The sequence below is a fragment of the Tympanuchus pallidicinctus genome, unplaced genomic scaffold (assembly GCF_026119805.1).
Source record: "Tympanuchus pallidicinctus isolate F22 unplaced genomic scaffold, pur_lepc_1.0 scaffold11, whole genome shotgun sequence".
Lineage (NCBI taxonomy): Eukaryota > Metazoa > Chordata > Aves > Galliformes > Phasianidae > Tympanuchus > Tympanuchus pallidicinctus.
Genome location: NW_026294627.1, coordinates 16,620,473 through 16,636,368, shown reverse-complemented (window position 1 = coordinate 16,636,368; position 15,896 = coordinate 16,620,473). Strand labels below are relative to the sequence as shown.

Genomic DNA, 15,896 nt, shown 5'->3' with positions numbered 1-15,896 from the left:
AGCTGTAAGAAAGCGTTTGTAGAGAGGAAATAAAAAATGAGAGTTACCTTTTCCTTCCTTTGTTTTTATTCTGACAATTTACTCTTCTGTGTAATTCTGTGCTTTCTATTGAAAAGTTTTTAATATGCTTTCTGCACGCCACATGTTGGTGAGCTCATAAACAGCATAGTCAAAATAGTTCCTTGCTGTCCTCTCTTGCTAATTACTTAGAAGTGCACAGTGAAGGAGTAGAAACTTGTTTTTCTGGAAACTTTTTTTATTCTTTCCCTCTCAGAAATCATGTGGTTTTGTCTTTTTCAGTCTTAATTTGAGTAAGTTTCTGAGTGTGTTGAGAAAATAAATAGAGCAAGTGGGAACAGACCAAGTCAGAATTTAGGAGTAAAGGAGTAAATTAATCTCTATTCCCTGGGATTAATGCTATTTTAAAGCACTTTAGCAATCATGAGATATCTGTAAAACCGCTCTGGATTACCAGGGGAGTGGCTGAAAGTTGTGATCAGGAGATTCTGTTCAGAATATCCAGGTCCAAAGTCTAAGGATATTTGCCTGCAGAAATATTTTCCAAAATGAAGAAACATATTTTCATTGGTGGTGGCATTTTACTTAGTCTTATCTGGGGGTTGACTACAGTAAAAGGTTCTACTTTTTTAAGCATCTCCCCTTTGATATATGCAAATTTACCCATACGGATAATGTTGCCAGGCATTGTGAAATGGTTGCTTGTTTTTTGTACCAGTTATTTGTACTGGTGTTATTCTTAACACAAATAAGCGCAGCATTTAAAAGGTTGTGCATCAGAGAAGGTGACACCTAGTAGTGCTTTCATGTAATGTCATGGCAAAATAAATTCTGTCTTTACTGACTACCGGATCTGTCCCATGATGCCATGCTCAATTTTTCCCCTTGCTGGTAACTCTGCTAGCTGTCTCATACTTTCTTCAACTCTTCCTGTTCCAGGTGTAAGCTATAATGGGTGTCCTGTGCCTCCTCTGCACCAGAGCTTGCATCCCATCCATCAGCGCCACATCACCGTGCCCACCAGCATCCCACAGCAGCAGGTCTTCGCCCTGGCAGAACCCAAGCGGAAGCCATCCCTCTTCTGGCATACCTTCAACAAACTCACCCCGTTCAAAAAGTGAAGGGCGCCAGCATGGGGAGAGACTTATTCCAAGGAAGGGCCTTGGAGACCCAGCTAAGCGTATTTAAGCTCAGTGAATCTCCAGTTTTGGAGGAAAAACCGTGGGCTCCCTTGAGCCAGAAATAAAACTTTGTCTAGAAGAATAATGAAGTGGCTCAGCACTGCTCTGAAGTAAATGTTGCCAAGTGTCAGCATTGCTAATGAAGAGCAGTTTCCTTTGGACAAAAACAGCTTACTGTTACTCTGAAGCAGCAGTATTTGATCTGTTTCTTAGTTATGCTGAAGTAATGATAGAACTGTGCAGGTCATTGTAACATTTCATTTTTCTTAATCTTACGCTGATGGCCAAATTTAGTACAGGGAGGGATTTTTCCTTAAGGGTATGTGAGCAAGGAATCTTGGGGGAGTTTTCTCCTTTTGGAGAACCAAGCAGAGCTGCCCATTAAAATCAGGTGGATAACATGCCTAATCCTTCCTGTCTTTTTCTATTAAATTGCCAAGTGGCAGGAGAATGTCCCATAGGGCCTTACCATATTCCAGATTGGAACAGGGGAGTTTTATTCTGTCATATAGAAACATGAAGAGAGTGCAAAATGGACTACAAAGATGTGTGCATTTATTGCATACAAGTGGATACAAGAGGCGCCCAGGGCATCTCTGATTTCTTTCAGTCAGAGCAATATACTGCTTGCATGTATACTCTTCAGTATAGAGCTTTTATATCACTTCTTGTGCACTTCTTAGCCTGGGAGACGCTTCTTTATATTCCCAGTATGCTTATTTCTCTGTGAAAAAAGTTTTTTTTTTTTTAATGGAGATAATGTGAATGTACAATGTCAGAGGTGAGACAGCACGAGCTGACTGCTGACTGATGGCTATGCTACTTAGCCCACACACTTTGTACTCATGTAGCTTCACTTAGAAAATGGATGAATGGTAATGGAAATGTCTCCATTAAGTTCTCAGAACAGTCTGGATCCATGCTTCTTCTATACTGGAAATCAACAATGAGTTGTGACCAGATTTCTTCACAAAGAAAGAGAAGTCCTTACTGGAAGGGACAGAATAATTATGTGGATCAAAGATGGATTTCTGTCTCAGAGTCATTGGTCTGTGCTGGAAGGGGAAGGATCTGGCTGGAGAAAAGTCAGCTCTGGTCACATCCACAGGATGTGATCTGCATTGCTGTGGGTTGATCTGGAAGAACAACTTCTAAGTGCCACCAAGAAGAAACAGGATCTCACTATTTGCAGCACTGATCATTTCTACTCGCTAACTCACAAAGAATGGCAAGACTATTGGTAATATGGAAGGAAAAGAGGACTCCTTATGTTTCAGAACTGATTTGTTTTGAATGTCTTTCAAATACTTTATCCTATGCTGCTGATTAGGGGCATTATCAAATGATAAGTGTAGATCCAAGAGTATTCTTTGACAGTGGATGCAATCACCTTTGTAATGAATCTGTAATATATGAAGAACAAACAATGGGCTAGAGGCCAGGCATCTTAATAACAATGTAAAAAAAGCCTTATTTTAAACATGTATTTGTTCCTACTGCTATTCTTACCTCTAACTTTCTACTTACCATCAGTGTTGAAGCCCACTACTCTGATGGTTTTGTGATTCGGTAACTTTCTGCAACTTCTGCAAAGTGCAGGTTTGTAGTTTTGATTTTAAATGACATCTGTGACGACTGTACATTTCAAATGCCTTGTGTATATAGCTCAGCAATAATGCAAAGTCTGGTGATGCTCAGCCAAATTGTTCACTCCATAGTGAACTTCATTGCTTGTGCTTTTCTGTAGTGATAGAAGATGACCTGAAACAGTTAGGAACTGGAAATATGCACTGACATTTACAACAGCCCAGCTTAAAGACAGCGCACAAGAAGGACGGTGACAAAAGCTGGCTGGGTTCAGTTCTTGTGTTTAAAACAAGCTGTCTAAGAGATAATTTGGCATGCTCAATTTAAACTGATGAACTGACTTCCAAATGCCAGTGTGGATGCATGCCCTTCCACGTAACTGAGCAACCCTTCTCTGCTTCTTACATATCCATTTTCACGGGTACATCCCGTGTTCAGGCCTGCAAACCAAAGCGGTGCATGTATCATGGAAGTGGAGGTATTTCGTATCCACATTTTGAAAGATTTGTTCCAGATGCAAACACATCTGGAGTTGGATTGCAGTTTACATGCAGAAACTTTCCCAGAGTGACCTGGAGACATTGTGAGAGTTAGATCCACAATTTTGTCTTTGATGAAAAGATTTTGGGATGTATCTTTTGTCACATCAGTGCCCATAAAGGCTCCTCCCATGTAGTAGTGCTGGTGCCTTAGCCCTAACAATGAACAGAAATGTTTGTATGTGGTTTTGGATGCAGCAGGTTGTTTTGTTTTGTTTTGTTTTTTTCCCTTAAGAGAACTTTCAAAAAGAGAAAACGTTTCATGGTGCAAATTACTCAGGACAGTTTTATATATAGTGCCCTACTTGTAGATGTGTTTTATAATGTCCTCTGTGTCTTTGCAATCTTCAATAGCTGAAGAGGCTACCAACACTGTACTTTATTGGGTTATATATTTGTCGGTCAAAGAATGTGCTGGCTATACAGCAAGACTGATAAAATGTAAGGAGGCAGGCCAAATTTGAACTACACCATAATCTTTTAAATGAATTACGGTTAAACAAAAACACAGTTACATTATCCAACAAGTAAGGCAAATGTTTACTCGGGGATCAGTCTGATTTCAGAGTCTGTGGGGAAGAGAGCTGCTAATAAAATGTAAAATTTTCAGCTCTAGCATCTCTGTCCTTTAGCAGAACATGAAAGTCTTGACTTTCCTGATGACAAAACTTACCTTCAGAAAGCTGTCTTTTCCACTCACTTTTGTTTGCTATAAGTTACTGTCAAATGTTCTAGGGCAACTACTAAGCATACTTGTGCCTCATTTAGCTAAAGCACAGCCAGAGCCTTCCTGATGGCCTGCTGAGCAGACAACCTCAGACTTTTTGCATGAGATGCAGTAAAATGTAATTGTCTTCAAATGTGCTCCCACTGAGTTAGGATAATGCCAAACCATAATTGCATCTAACTGGGAGCATTTGATGTATAAAATAATAAGATTGTTTTACAAGTGGCTCTTGCCATGCTAAATTTCACATTGAGTTTTAGTGGTCGGTGTAGTGAAGGAGTTCAAAGACAGACTGCTTAAATGTTCTGCGTTTTAGCTGTCTTTTGAAAATAATTAGAGCAGAGTTTTGGAGCCAAAGGTCTTTAGCCATAACTAACACAGTACCTTTCCTCGACCTCCTTTCTGCTTTTTTTCTATATGTGGCATCAGTGTGTAGGAGATGCCTTCTGAACGATCTCTAATTTAAAACAATTTGTTGTAAATACTAGGGATGAATTTGCGTGTGTATTTTATTTTGACAAGTGTTTTGTAACATTCTATCTTACTTCGTGCATCTCACCATCTGTGTGCTGTTACATGTGCTGTAAATCAAGCGTCTTGGCTACAGAGCAGATGAGTTGGCTGTTGACGGCTGAAACACGATGTATAGGACTGCAGTGTCTTCGTGTGTATTTGTTCTGAAGTAATTGCATTACAATGTTTGTTTACTCTTGGAACGTTGTCAAATGAATCTATTTTCTGGAAATAAGTACAAACTTCCATTCCCATTGTTTTCCTCTCGTTGTACGTGTTTTAATTAAATAATGTACAGCTGAAGTTCTTCAGCTGTGTCTTATAAAATTTTATTGTACAGTTTTAGAGGTGCTGGACTTCTTACATTGGCTACAAAATCTCTTCTGTGTAGCAAGCGTTTTTCAGCTGTCCCATTTACTTTATGATTTTAAAGGAAAAAACATATCACACCATCTTCTGTTGGTTTCTAGTGACAACTTCAGTACTTCCCAGTACGAATTCATTTTAGCAAACTGCTGAACCCAGTTGTGGGGCTGAACTCTTCTTTGTTCATGCAGAAACCATCCTTATTAAGACCCCAGATATACGCATCCACTGTCATTGTACTTCACCTTGTCCTAGCAGCCTGTTCTCCAGTACCCTTGGAAGTAAGTGCAAATGCAGCTGCTCTATTAATAAAACTGTAGCAAACAGAGGGTGGTGATTTAAGTTCTGTGGTTTAGGTGAGGAGGTTTATATTCTGTTTTCTTTGGAAAATACCCAAATCCCAGGAAAAGGATTCACCCAAAGGGCGTGCTGTGTAAATGCGTGTGGTTCAGCTTGCTGCCCTGGCTAGTGGAGAACAGTCTTTTGTATCTCATCATTGTGATGCAGCAAGGACCACATCTGAATGGCATGCACATGTCCTTCCTGCTCAAGGCCATGTTAAAAAACGGTTTCACCGAGACACAATAGTTTTAACAAAATAATCTGATTTCCTGAAATCTTTTCATGAAAAACGTTTTTCTGAACTCAGAAGATAGCAAATTAGTTGGGCTTGCTGACTTATCCCTTTCCTTTCAATGTTCAATCTTTTATATCTAGTTCTTGCTTCACTTCAGAGCTGGCAATTTCCAGGCCTCCACGTGCCACTGCTGGACAAGGTTTGTGTTGAACGCTCAGGGATCGAAGCAAAATACATAATGTGAGCACAGAGTGAGGCTGTGGATGGCTGAGAAACATACTTTCTGCAAACCGTGGAGTACAATGTCATGGTCAGTAGGCTTCCTGAAGAGGATGTCCCTCAGAAGTCTCTAACAACTGAAATCTGGCCATGGTGACCTCATTTGTGCACTTTATTTAATGTTTTGACATTCAGGCCCAATTCCGTAGGGAGTTGCTTAGCACTGTCTTTTAAGTTCTTCAAGAGCTGATCTATCAGGTGAAGCTTTTCGTTTTATGACTTTGGAGATACCCAGTCATACAGTTGGATATATAATAACTATATATCCCATGATCACTACTGTCATGTTCAGCCTCGACAAAGGTAATTATCAAAGTAATCAATCAAAAAAAAACCATACATGCATTTCCTGCCACTCAGGTGCAGCATTGATAAGAACGAATGATGACCTTTTGCTTCTGCACAACTACTTCCGAGCCATCTTTTCTGTGACAAGGAATGCTAGAAAACAGCTGATGGAAACTTTTGTCCTTCTTGGTTCTGTGTTCAATAAAACCAACAAAAAGGCATCAAATTGGATTAATAGTGTTGGTCTAAGGGGTGAAGAGAAAAGCATTGTTTGTAGTGGCTCTCATTTCTTCACATTAGCATAGCAAATAGGTTAATTTGGCTGCAGAGATGGGATTGTTCAGTCTGGAGAAGAGGAGGCTTAGTGGACACCATACTGCTCTCTACAACTGCCGGAAGGGAGGTTGTAGGAAGGTGGGAGTCAGCCTCTTCTCTCATGCAAGCAGTGACAGGACTAGAAGGAATGGCCTCAAATTGCACCATGGGAGATTCAGGTTGGACATTAGGAAATACTACTTCTCCAGTAGAGTGGTCAGGCTGGAATAGGCTGCCAGGGAGGTGTTAGGGGAACATTCAGATGTTGTGTTGAGGAACACAGTTTAGTGAGAACTATTGGTGATAGGTGGATGCTTGGGCTGGACGATCTTGTAGGACTTTTCCAACCTTGGTGATTCAATGATTCTATGATTCAAGGAGAGCAGCTAATTGCTGCACAGTGCCCTTTTTCTCACCATAAAGCTTGTAATATTTTTTATTACCACGGGGTGGGGGTGAAGATCTTAGTGAAAACCATTCACTGCTCAGCTGTGCTCTGGATTTTTAAAAGGTTGTTCAATGGACAGACCAGGTTCGTCAGCTGTTTGCAGTGCAGGAACCACCCCGGACACAAGGTTTTCAATCACTTGCAGCAACCAGGGTGAACTGAGGCCACTTCTTATATCATTAACTCCTTTTACTAATGGTTTTCACTCTTCACTGTTCATGATCAGCATTTGTGGAGCTGATGATACACTGAGTTGCTTTCCTGCTAGTCCTCAGAGAGCAGCAGTTTCAGTAATGTCAATAAGATGCACTGAAGCATCAAGTTATGGCTTCTTCAAATTTGGGTCATAAACTCAGAGGTGCTGTAACTATGACCCACCCTTCAAACAGCAATGGAGAGCTTGCTAACTACACGTGAAAAGCTCTGCCATCCAATTTCTTTACTTAACTCAGCCCTGTTACTTCTTTTCCATAATCACCTAACATTGGTGATGTCACATTCACGGTTTTAATTTTGTTGTAATTTCTATATTCTTTTTGTCCCCACTTCCATCATAAACTGCTAACTGACCTTTGTAAGTTTCCTTTGCTAAAATAACGCCATGGGACCTGTGTTCTGTCCTACAAACTTAAATAACACATTTGTATAATGGAACAGGCATATCAAAGCTTTATTGATTCATCCTAACAATTTTATTTCACATAACCGTGGCAAAAGCTGAAGTACAGAGCACTTCAGCTTACTATTGGAATTAACAGAGAGATTCCAGTTTAGCTCTGTTTTAATTATTGAACAGCTCTCAAAATGAAATCACTGACCTTTGAGAATTCAGTGACCAAACAAGTGCTTGTCCTCAAGGCACATATCTGGAGCCTGCATTCCCTTACGGGAAGCTTTTATGTAATACTGAAAGATGCCCAAGAACATTGCAAGTACAAAGTGAATGAGGTAAGAGCAAAGATATGATATATACACTGCTGCTGCTGATGCTGATATTGCTGTTGTGTGCTGAGAAGTGCGTGTAAGGGGATGAAATGCTTAGGCACAAAAGAATACCTTGAACAACTGGGAATAGAATTTTCTGTGGGAGGACAAGGACTGTCAGACTTCCCCATGGGGTAATTCATATGTTAACAGCATCCCATACAGCACTTCTTCCTTTCATTTTCCTGTAGACTTCTTTGACTAAGGCAGCAAATGTTTATAGTTCGGAAATAGCAAAAGTTTGACGTATTTTCAACTCCCCTTTGGTACAAACCAGCAGCAGATGAAGAGAGATTTTGCTGGTGTGTGACCAAACACCACTTTGTATGCTGCTGGCAAAGGCACCGCCAACAACATTTACATAACTGCTGCAAAACAGGGAATATTTTGGAAAACAGGAGGAAATATTAAAGGATGTGTTAGAAATGTGGGGCTATCCTACCCTATAAACTGAATGAATGTTTACATTGAATATTCCTACCAAGTTGCAATTGTTGTTAATGAGAATATATACTGGTGTCTCTCTGACATGGTCACTTGAAATGTCACAATCCTAGTTAGTAGTTCAAAAGGAAACTGATCTTAGCCTTACATTCTTATTCATGAAAGAAATAATTTAAAGTCAATTAGATAAAATGTACTTATTCTGACTACCATTAACCTCCATAGGCTAAGCTTCTGTGCATTAGTTAAAAGATAATAACATCAAATAAAATACTAATTTTGTTGCAACTAGTTTTTGCAATTAATTTTGTTGCTATTTCATTTTTGTCCCTCTTTTTAACTTCTTCCCACTAATTACTTTTATAAAGAGTAATTGGCAAGTCCAATTCCTGTTCAGTGGACCTCTCCTCAAAGCCATAAAACAGCAAGGGCTCCCTAATGAAAGTGTGAAAATAAGCTGGATTTTATGAAGCACAGTTAAATGAGAGGGGGAGAACTAGACTAAAGATCTGCTTTTGCAAAAAAATTCTTATTTGATTCCTCACATCTTTGTCCTCATCTCACTCTGCTTCAGCTCTGACCCTTTGTGAGGTCATTCAACTTATTAACCCAGAAAAAGACTAACTGTGATAAAAGGGAAGAAACAACAACAGCAACAAATGCTATTGTTTTGTGCCAAGTTAAGGGATTGAATCACCTTAGCTCACCTCCTGCAGGCAGCTCGTGGGAGACGAGAGGTACAAACTTGTAGCCATGAGGAGTCATGAAGAAATCTAGATGGAGAAGCCCTGTTTTTTCTCAGTTGCAAACTGCCTGACTGGCTCAGTTATATTATTTTTCCCTTAAGAAGCTGTTAGATAAATACTGGGTTATTAACGGCCAACACTATCTGATCTGGAGCCCTGAGAGAAGAGGTATGTTGACTTCAAATGGGTAGGGTACTGTTTTTATCAAACCTTTCAGAAAGGAAGGAGTGAGCTTGAAGCTGTAGACAGGCTTCTGTCAGGCAGCAGCAGCCATGAAGCAGCTCCTGTGTGAGTGCTGCTCTGGCTAGGGGAATGTAGAAATTACGACAAAGAGTGCCTGTATGTTATATATAAGCTGAACAGCAGCTTAAAGGAACAGGACGTTGTATGAATCCTTGTGTATGAGTGTAGGGTCACTACTCTTACTTGAATCAACCCCCCAGGGCTTGAAATCTTGCCTGTGCCCTAGGCCTTAGAACAGCCACTACAGCACATTTCCTCGTGGACTTGCCAGACATTGGAGTTTTGTTGGTCAGAGTAAATCAAATCACTGGAAGTGTGATGATCAATTCTGCTTTTTCATTATGATCTTGAAATACAGTTTAAGATCAACCATATTCACAAAATCTATGCTTTGTCAGTACTCTGATGGTTTAAACAGAACAGTGGGAAACCCAGTGGGAGGTATTGAGCTGTTGGTTGCTGGCTAGATCCCGAGGACATGAGGGGTAGCCCTCAGCTTCCCCAGAGCTTTGGTGATTTTCAGCTGCTCCCCATCTACCTGCATCAGTATCTGTACGGACAGTCCTTGCAGAGTTACTTCCACTGGTCACACTGTATAAGAAAATACGAGACAGAACCTATATGACAAAGGTATGTCTGATATTCCCATTCAATTATTATTGGAAATAAAGCCCAGTAGTGTCAAGGATGGTATTTACTGCTATATAGAGACCTGTAAATAAAACAAAACAAAACAAGAGATATGTTGAGAAGCCCATTTCTTTTTCCTCCCTCCCCAACACTGTTTTTGGGCTCACAAACTAAATGTGAGGAAAAAACCAATCAGACAGACTTAAGTAAATGTACTTTTCCTTTCTTACATCTTTCAGCCAAGATCGTTTAACCTTTCTAAAGAATGAAAAGCTGGATTATACTGCTGGCTATCGCAGTCAGCACAGAAGAAGCACAAAAGCAGGATATCTGTACCCAAGCATATCCTGGCATTCCGGGCAATCCTGGGCACAATGGCATACCTGGTCGTGACGGACGTGATGGCTCAAAAGGCGACAAGGGAGACACAGGTACTGTGCTCAACACAGAGAGTTGGAAGTACAAAATAGTTTGCTATTAGTTTCCCAAAGATGCCTGGCACCCTGCATTAATAGATTAGTCCAGCTAGCCCTCAGAAAACATCTCAGGCTTCCATCACCTTCTGGTTTGAGGATGGAGATATGAGATAATACCTAATGAAAGCAAAATAGAGATAATAGAGAGGTCAGGTCCAAGCAACAAAAACAGATTCAAAAATGAAAGCCTTTACTTTCTGTTTAGGGAATATTTTCAGGTCTGCTCAAACATTTTGAAGCCTGTAAACATATTTCTGCATCTTTAAAATAGCAACTATACTTTCAGAAAAAAAAATCAAGCCCAATTAAAAGAAAAAAAAAGTGTAAAAAGAAATGTGCAGAGGTAAGAAGACTTCTATTTATTACCAACATTTTACATTTGTAGGACTTGATTCAGAGTCCCTACTTGCTGTAACATAAGCACCATTACACTGAAGGGGAGGGAAGGACCTTATCTAAAAAACAGTGTAGGATTCATGCTTGCTGTAGTAGGCTGTAAGAGAGATTTGCATATAATACTGAAGACAGGAAACCTTCTCAGGCCGAAGACAGTAACTCCTGTGGTAATTTAAGCCTCAGGATAAGGCTGCCCTTTGCATCCATGCTGCATCATCAAGGCCAGGGATCTACCAGAGGATGAACTCGCAGACAAGGACTTACAACACTTCATCAGAAATGTCACAGGTCCAGAACGCAAAACACAGAACAAACACAAATCTGCTTCATATCTGCTCACAAATTTTGGTAGGAAAAGCTTTCCCCCAACAGGCTGTTGGTCAGGTCAGCAACTGTGTGGCATCACAGTGGGCGTCGTGGCTTAATGCATAAACCTGTCATGAACAGTCCTATTGTGTGCACAAATCAATCCAGATTGAAACTGTGCTCATCAGATAAACCCTTCTGCCATCCTGATCTTGCAGATTGTGAATCACAGCTTTTGGTTGTTTTTTCTTCTTTTTTTTTTTTTTTTCAGTGTAGCACATAACCCAGTACGCAAAACAAACTGAGGTCAACAGTCTGCTAGAAATTAACTTGAAATATGCTACAATGTTTTACTATGCCTTTTAAGCCAAAGGAAATGCCTGACCTAAATAGAGTTACTGGCGCAGTCACAACCCAAAAGCTAATGAATCACTTTCTTTGCCAGGAAAACCTGTGCCTCCATAGGAAGCGAGTGCTGCAATCAGTGCTGAAGGTGTAATTTGACTGCATTTCTTTGGTGGCAATAATGGTGCAGGCAGGAACCTCTGCTAGATCTTGTTGCCACCCCTTCACTCCCCTCTCCAGTACACCACAACTCTTTGTGTGCCTACACAGTAAATTAGATCAGCTGAAAAATAATCAGCACTTACAGTTTGGGTAAGAAAGTTACCTGCTGCTTACTGTCTGCTCTGAGCCACTGACAGTCAGGTCTACATTAAGATGTCTTTTCTTTGGGGGCAGTTAATCACTGTTTCACTTTGAGGCTTTTTGTTAGGGTAAAGCTTTTTTTCTGAAAGTAGCTTCCTCACTCCTTTTCCTGCTGGTATCTTCCATGTCATCTTCCATGGATGAAGGCAACAAGAGGACAAGAGGTTTTCACTTCACTGATGTTGACCAGCATACTCCTTCACATACTTCAGTATTCCCCTTCTTTATGTTAAGAACTCTGTCTCAAAAAGGTGCTCTTCCCAAGCAGAGTTTCTGTTCTCCCAATGAGACAAAAGCCTCAGCAGTGGCATGCACCGGAAGTCAGGAATGAAATGACTACATTATTGTTTAGCCAAACTTGAAGAGGAATGATCAGAGAAGGATTCAAATCCCATTTTTTCTGGTACTACAGTTGTTTAATGAAGATCTGTTTTTTTCTTCTGTACTAGGGGAAGCAGGACTTCCTGGCACTCCAGGGAAAGATGGTGCAAATGGAGAAAAAGGACAAAAAGGTCAGAGCACTTCAATCTGTTAGTGGCCTATGGGTTTATGAGCATTGGACATGCTATACACTCTAGCTGTAGCAATGTAGTGTTAAAGTTTAACTCCTAGTGCACTACATGATGTTATGATGTGGAATACAATAACCAAAAATCATAAAACCATGGCAAGCTTTTTTCAGAAGGGGTAGAGGCTGACAGTACAAGAGAGATTTGCTCCCTCCAGTCACCCTGCTGCCTCTGATGCCATATAACTTATCTGCTCAGCCTATGACTTCACCTTTCCTATTGCTCATCCCTTTGTCAGCTGCTGAGGCAGACATCACATCTGTAGCTATCCAAGGAAACTGAAGCTCCCATAGGCATGTATGTACCTTCAGGCAAAGGTACTTCAAAAAGAATTACAAAAGACATGAGTTGTACACTTGAAAATACAGTAGATCCTGTTATTCAATAAGATCAATCAGGTAGGTCCCTTCCAATTTGGGATTAATTGGGATAATTCCACGATTCTAATCTCCTGCACCTTTTCCACGCCTCTGTGTAATCACACCTTATGCAAACATGGTGGTGGAGTGGAGGTGGTGGAGTCTCCTTCTCTGGAGATGTTCAAGACCTGCCTGGATGCCGACCTGTGCGACCTGCTGTAGGGAACCTGCTTTGGCAGGGGGGTTGGACTCAATGATCTCTGGAGGTCCCTTCCAACCCCTACAATTCTGTGATTCTGTGAAACAGCCCAGAGTTAAACCAGCATCTTCAGTAGTATTTTAAAATATATGCCCATGAGGCATTAGCCCCAGCATCCTGGCTTAAAGCAGCCCCCAGAGACCACAGGACAAGAGTAGCCATGCATTCTATAAAACCAGCATCTCACCTCAGATCCCATTTCCTATATTCTTGTGATGTTTTTCCTATCTCATCACAGCAACCATAAATTTTTCCATAATCCCAACAACCCAAGCCATGAAGGCCTAGAAAATGGCTACACTACATGCTTAGCCAAACTACACACATCTAGAAAGTCTCCTGATGATCTGTGAATAAAAGCAAGCAATGAGACATTGTGCAAGTTGGAACACAAATTCAGAAACTTGGTGATGCTGGACTTACGCAGCTTTTGGAGTAACTGTGCATAGACAATTTATATTTCCAAAAGCATTGAAATCTGCCAAATACTGCACCCAGGTTCTCCAAAATCCTTAGGATTATTCTGAAATACACCATGGAATATGCACTGCATGGGAGTAGTGACGGTCTGCTCTACAGCTCTCAGACATTTCCTCAGTCTACTAGAAGGAAGGAGAGGGAGGCATGAAAACATAAATGTTAAGCATTACAGAGCTATCTTCCCATGTCAGTGGCCTGTTGGATCTGTTGTGCTTTTTTTCCAAGAGAATTTCACAGAATTTCATGGTTTTACTTAGTTGCTGCTGCCAAATACTCTCAACTCTGAGCTGAGAACTGTAAAGTTCACATTTTACATACAGTATTATTCCAAATACCAAAAGCCACAAGCTTTCACACAGAAATGATCAGACTCTGGCTTTGATTGATTGAGTGTATGGACATTATGGCATCTTCTAGCACTTACATCTATCAGTTGCTAATGTGCCCTTCAAAATATAAGGCTTTTCTCTGCAAAACTTTGTACAGATGGATTTTCAAAAGCTTTGAGATTCATTCCAAGTGTGAATGAAGAATAAATGGAGCATGTGAAAGCAAATACCAATACAAAAAGCTTTCAGTTGCAATTCAACAGCAATCTAGGTAACCCAAACAAAGTCCCATCATGTAGGAACTATATAAACTCATGGCAAGTAATATCTGTGTGTTGCTCAAGTAGTAGATTCTCTGATGAAATTGCAAACTGTCTACCTCACATATAGCAAAGGCTGAGAACATGGGTCTGAACAGATGCTGTTTGTACATGAGATGATCCGAGCTGTCAGTGCTATCAGCAGCCTGTAGACTAATCACACCTTCCTTTCTTTGAGCTTATTTTTGTTGCTTTCAGCAAAGGCCCCTATCTTCTATTGTAATAGCAGGCTTTTCTGTCTTATCCTGAACTCACATGTATGAAACACTGTACATGTGGTGAGCACGGTGTATATAGTGGTGACATACACATATGTTTTTGTGCTGAAACTCATGTTTTGACTCACTAATCCACTGGACTTTTTGGTTTTCCCACTTAGGAGCCAATGGAACTGTTGAAGAGAAGGGGAACAAAGGAGATAAAGGAGAAAGAGGACGACCTGGGAAACTAGGACCAAAAGGAATTATAGGGTCAGTGGGTTACAAAGGTCAGAAGGGAGAGCTGGGACTGCAAGGACAAAAGGGGTTAAAAGGAGACATTGGGCCCATAGGTCCAAAAGGGACAAAGGGTGAAATTGGACATCCTGGAATAATTGGTTTGCCAGGGCCAGTTGGCCCTATTGGTAATCCGGGTCCTAAAGGTAATACTGGAGATCTGGGGCCACCGGGCAGTCCAGGAATTCAGGGGGAGAGAGGCCTGAAAGGAGACAGAGGAGACAAGGGAAACACAGGTGCCCCAGCAGTTCTGCCAAGGAGTGCTTTCAGTGTAGGCCTTACAGCTGCCACCAAGTTTCCTCCCCACAGTCACCCAATCAAGTTCGACAAGGTGCTTTATAATGGCCTAAGTGACTATAATCCAGTTACCGGCAAATTCACCTGCAAATTCTCTGGTGTTTACTATTTCACCTACCATATCACTGTCTACTCGAGGAATGTCCGAGTAGCTCTAGTCAAAAACGGGATCAAGATGTTGCACACCATGGATGGATACCAGGGTGCTGAGGACCAGGCGTCGGGAGCTGCCATCCTTCAGCTACGGGCAGGAGATGAGGTGTGGCTGCAGGCTCACCGAGGAGAGAGCTTCAATGGGCTGTTTGCAGATGCTGATGATGATACCACCTTCACTGGGTTCCTCCTGTTCAGCACCTCTGAGATGCCGGAACTCACAGCATGAAGCCACGCTGTTAATCTGTGACTTGAGTGAATTGTTGTCTGATTTCTGCTCACCCAAATCTTACTGTTCAAAGAGGTGGAGGTTCTTTATGAAACTCATGGAATCATAGAGTGGCCTGGGTTGAAAATGACTACAATGATCATTTATTTCCAACCCTCCTGCTATATTGCAGGGTTGTCAACCACCAGACCGGGCTGCCCAGAGCCACATCCAGCCTGCAAGCAAACTCGATGCTGGTTTACTTAGTACTTTTCCTTGCTTTTCTTTTCTTTCTTTTTTTTTTTTTTTAGAGATTAATCCTTATTTTATTTCATGTCTCATGTTTTGTTTGTTCCATCCATTAATACCATATGCCTGTGTCCCTCAGTACACCCCAATAAAGTTTCCGCTGGCCAATTCCATCTGAATATAGCAGAAAACAAACAGCTCTCATGCCCATCTGTTGAAACACGGATCGAGACGACAGAAACGGCATAAATGCAAAGAGCGTTGAACTCCTCCTTGACCCAGTCGGGCGTCCTAAGCCGCTCTCGTCAGCTCCAACGCACGGCCGCGGGGAGGCAGCGCGGGGCCGGCCGGGCTGAGGGGAGGCGCCACTTCCCGCTCCGCTTCCCGCTCGCGAGCGCCGCTCCTCGC

At 41.4% G+C, this 15,896-nt stretch overlaps 3 protein-coding genes across 7 annotated transcripts in view; 2 read left to right on the top strand and 1 right to left on the bottom strand.

Moving 5' to 3' along the window:
- The window catches only part of SPATA13 (spermatogenesis associated 13), a 58,114-nt gene extending 53,290 nt beyond the window's left edge, over nt 1–4,824 (top strand). For all 5 annotated transcript variants that reach the window (XM_052671184.1, XM_052671185.1, XM_052671186.1 and 2 more), the window contains one exon: nt 958–4,824. In XM_052671184.1, the coding sequence (XP_052527144.1) occupies nt 958–1,139 (182 nt within the window). In that variant the 3' untranslated portion in view covers nt 1,140–4,824. The remainder of the gene's footprint in view (nt 1–957) is intronic.
- The window catches only part of TNFRSF19 (TNF receptor superfamily member 19), a 501,102-nt gene that overhangs the window by 347,051 nt on the left and 138,155 nt on the right, over nt 1–15,896 (bottom strand). The window lies entirely within an intron of this gene.
- Nucleotides 5,002–15,667, top strand: LOC128074894 (complement C1q and tumor necrosis factor-related protein 9A-like). The gene is made up of 4 exons (XM_052671208.1): nt 5,002–7,786; nt 10,125–10,316; nt 12,221–12,283; nt 14,467–15,667. Exons 2-4 carry the CDS (start codon nt 10,151–10,153, stop codon nt 15,258–15,260), a joined length of 1,023 nt encoding a protein of 340 aa, XP_052527168.1. The 5' UTR covers nt 5,002–7,786; nt 10,125–10,150; the 3' UTR covers nt 15,261–15,667.

Excerpts from the sequence above, each read along its gene's own strand:
- LOC128074894 (XM_052671208.1), top strand. The coding sequence starts at position 10,151 with ATGAAAAGCTGGATTATACTGCTGGCTATCGCAGTCAGCACAGAAGAA. Across the intron at positions 10,317-12,220 it reads AGGCGACAAGGGAGACACAG|GGGAAGCAGGACTTCCTGGC; the intron begins GTACTGTGCTCA and ends CTTCTGTACTAG. Across the intron at positions 12,284-14,466 it reads TGGAGAAAAAGGACAAAAAG|GAGCCAATGGAACTGTTGAA; the intron begins GTCAGAGCACTT and ends TTTCCCACTTAG.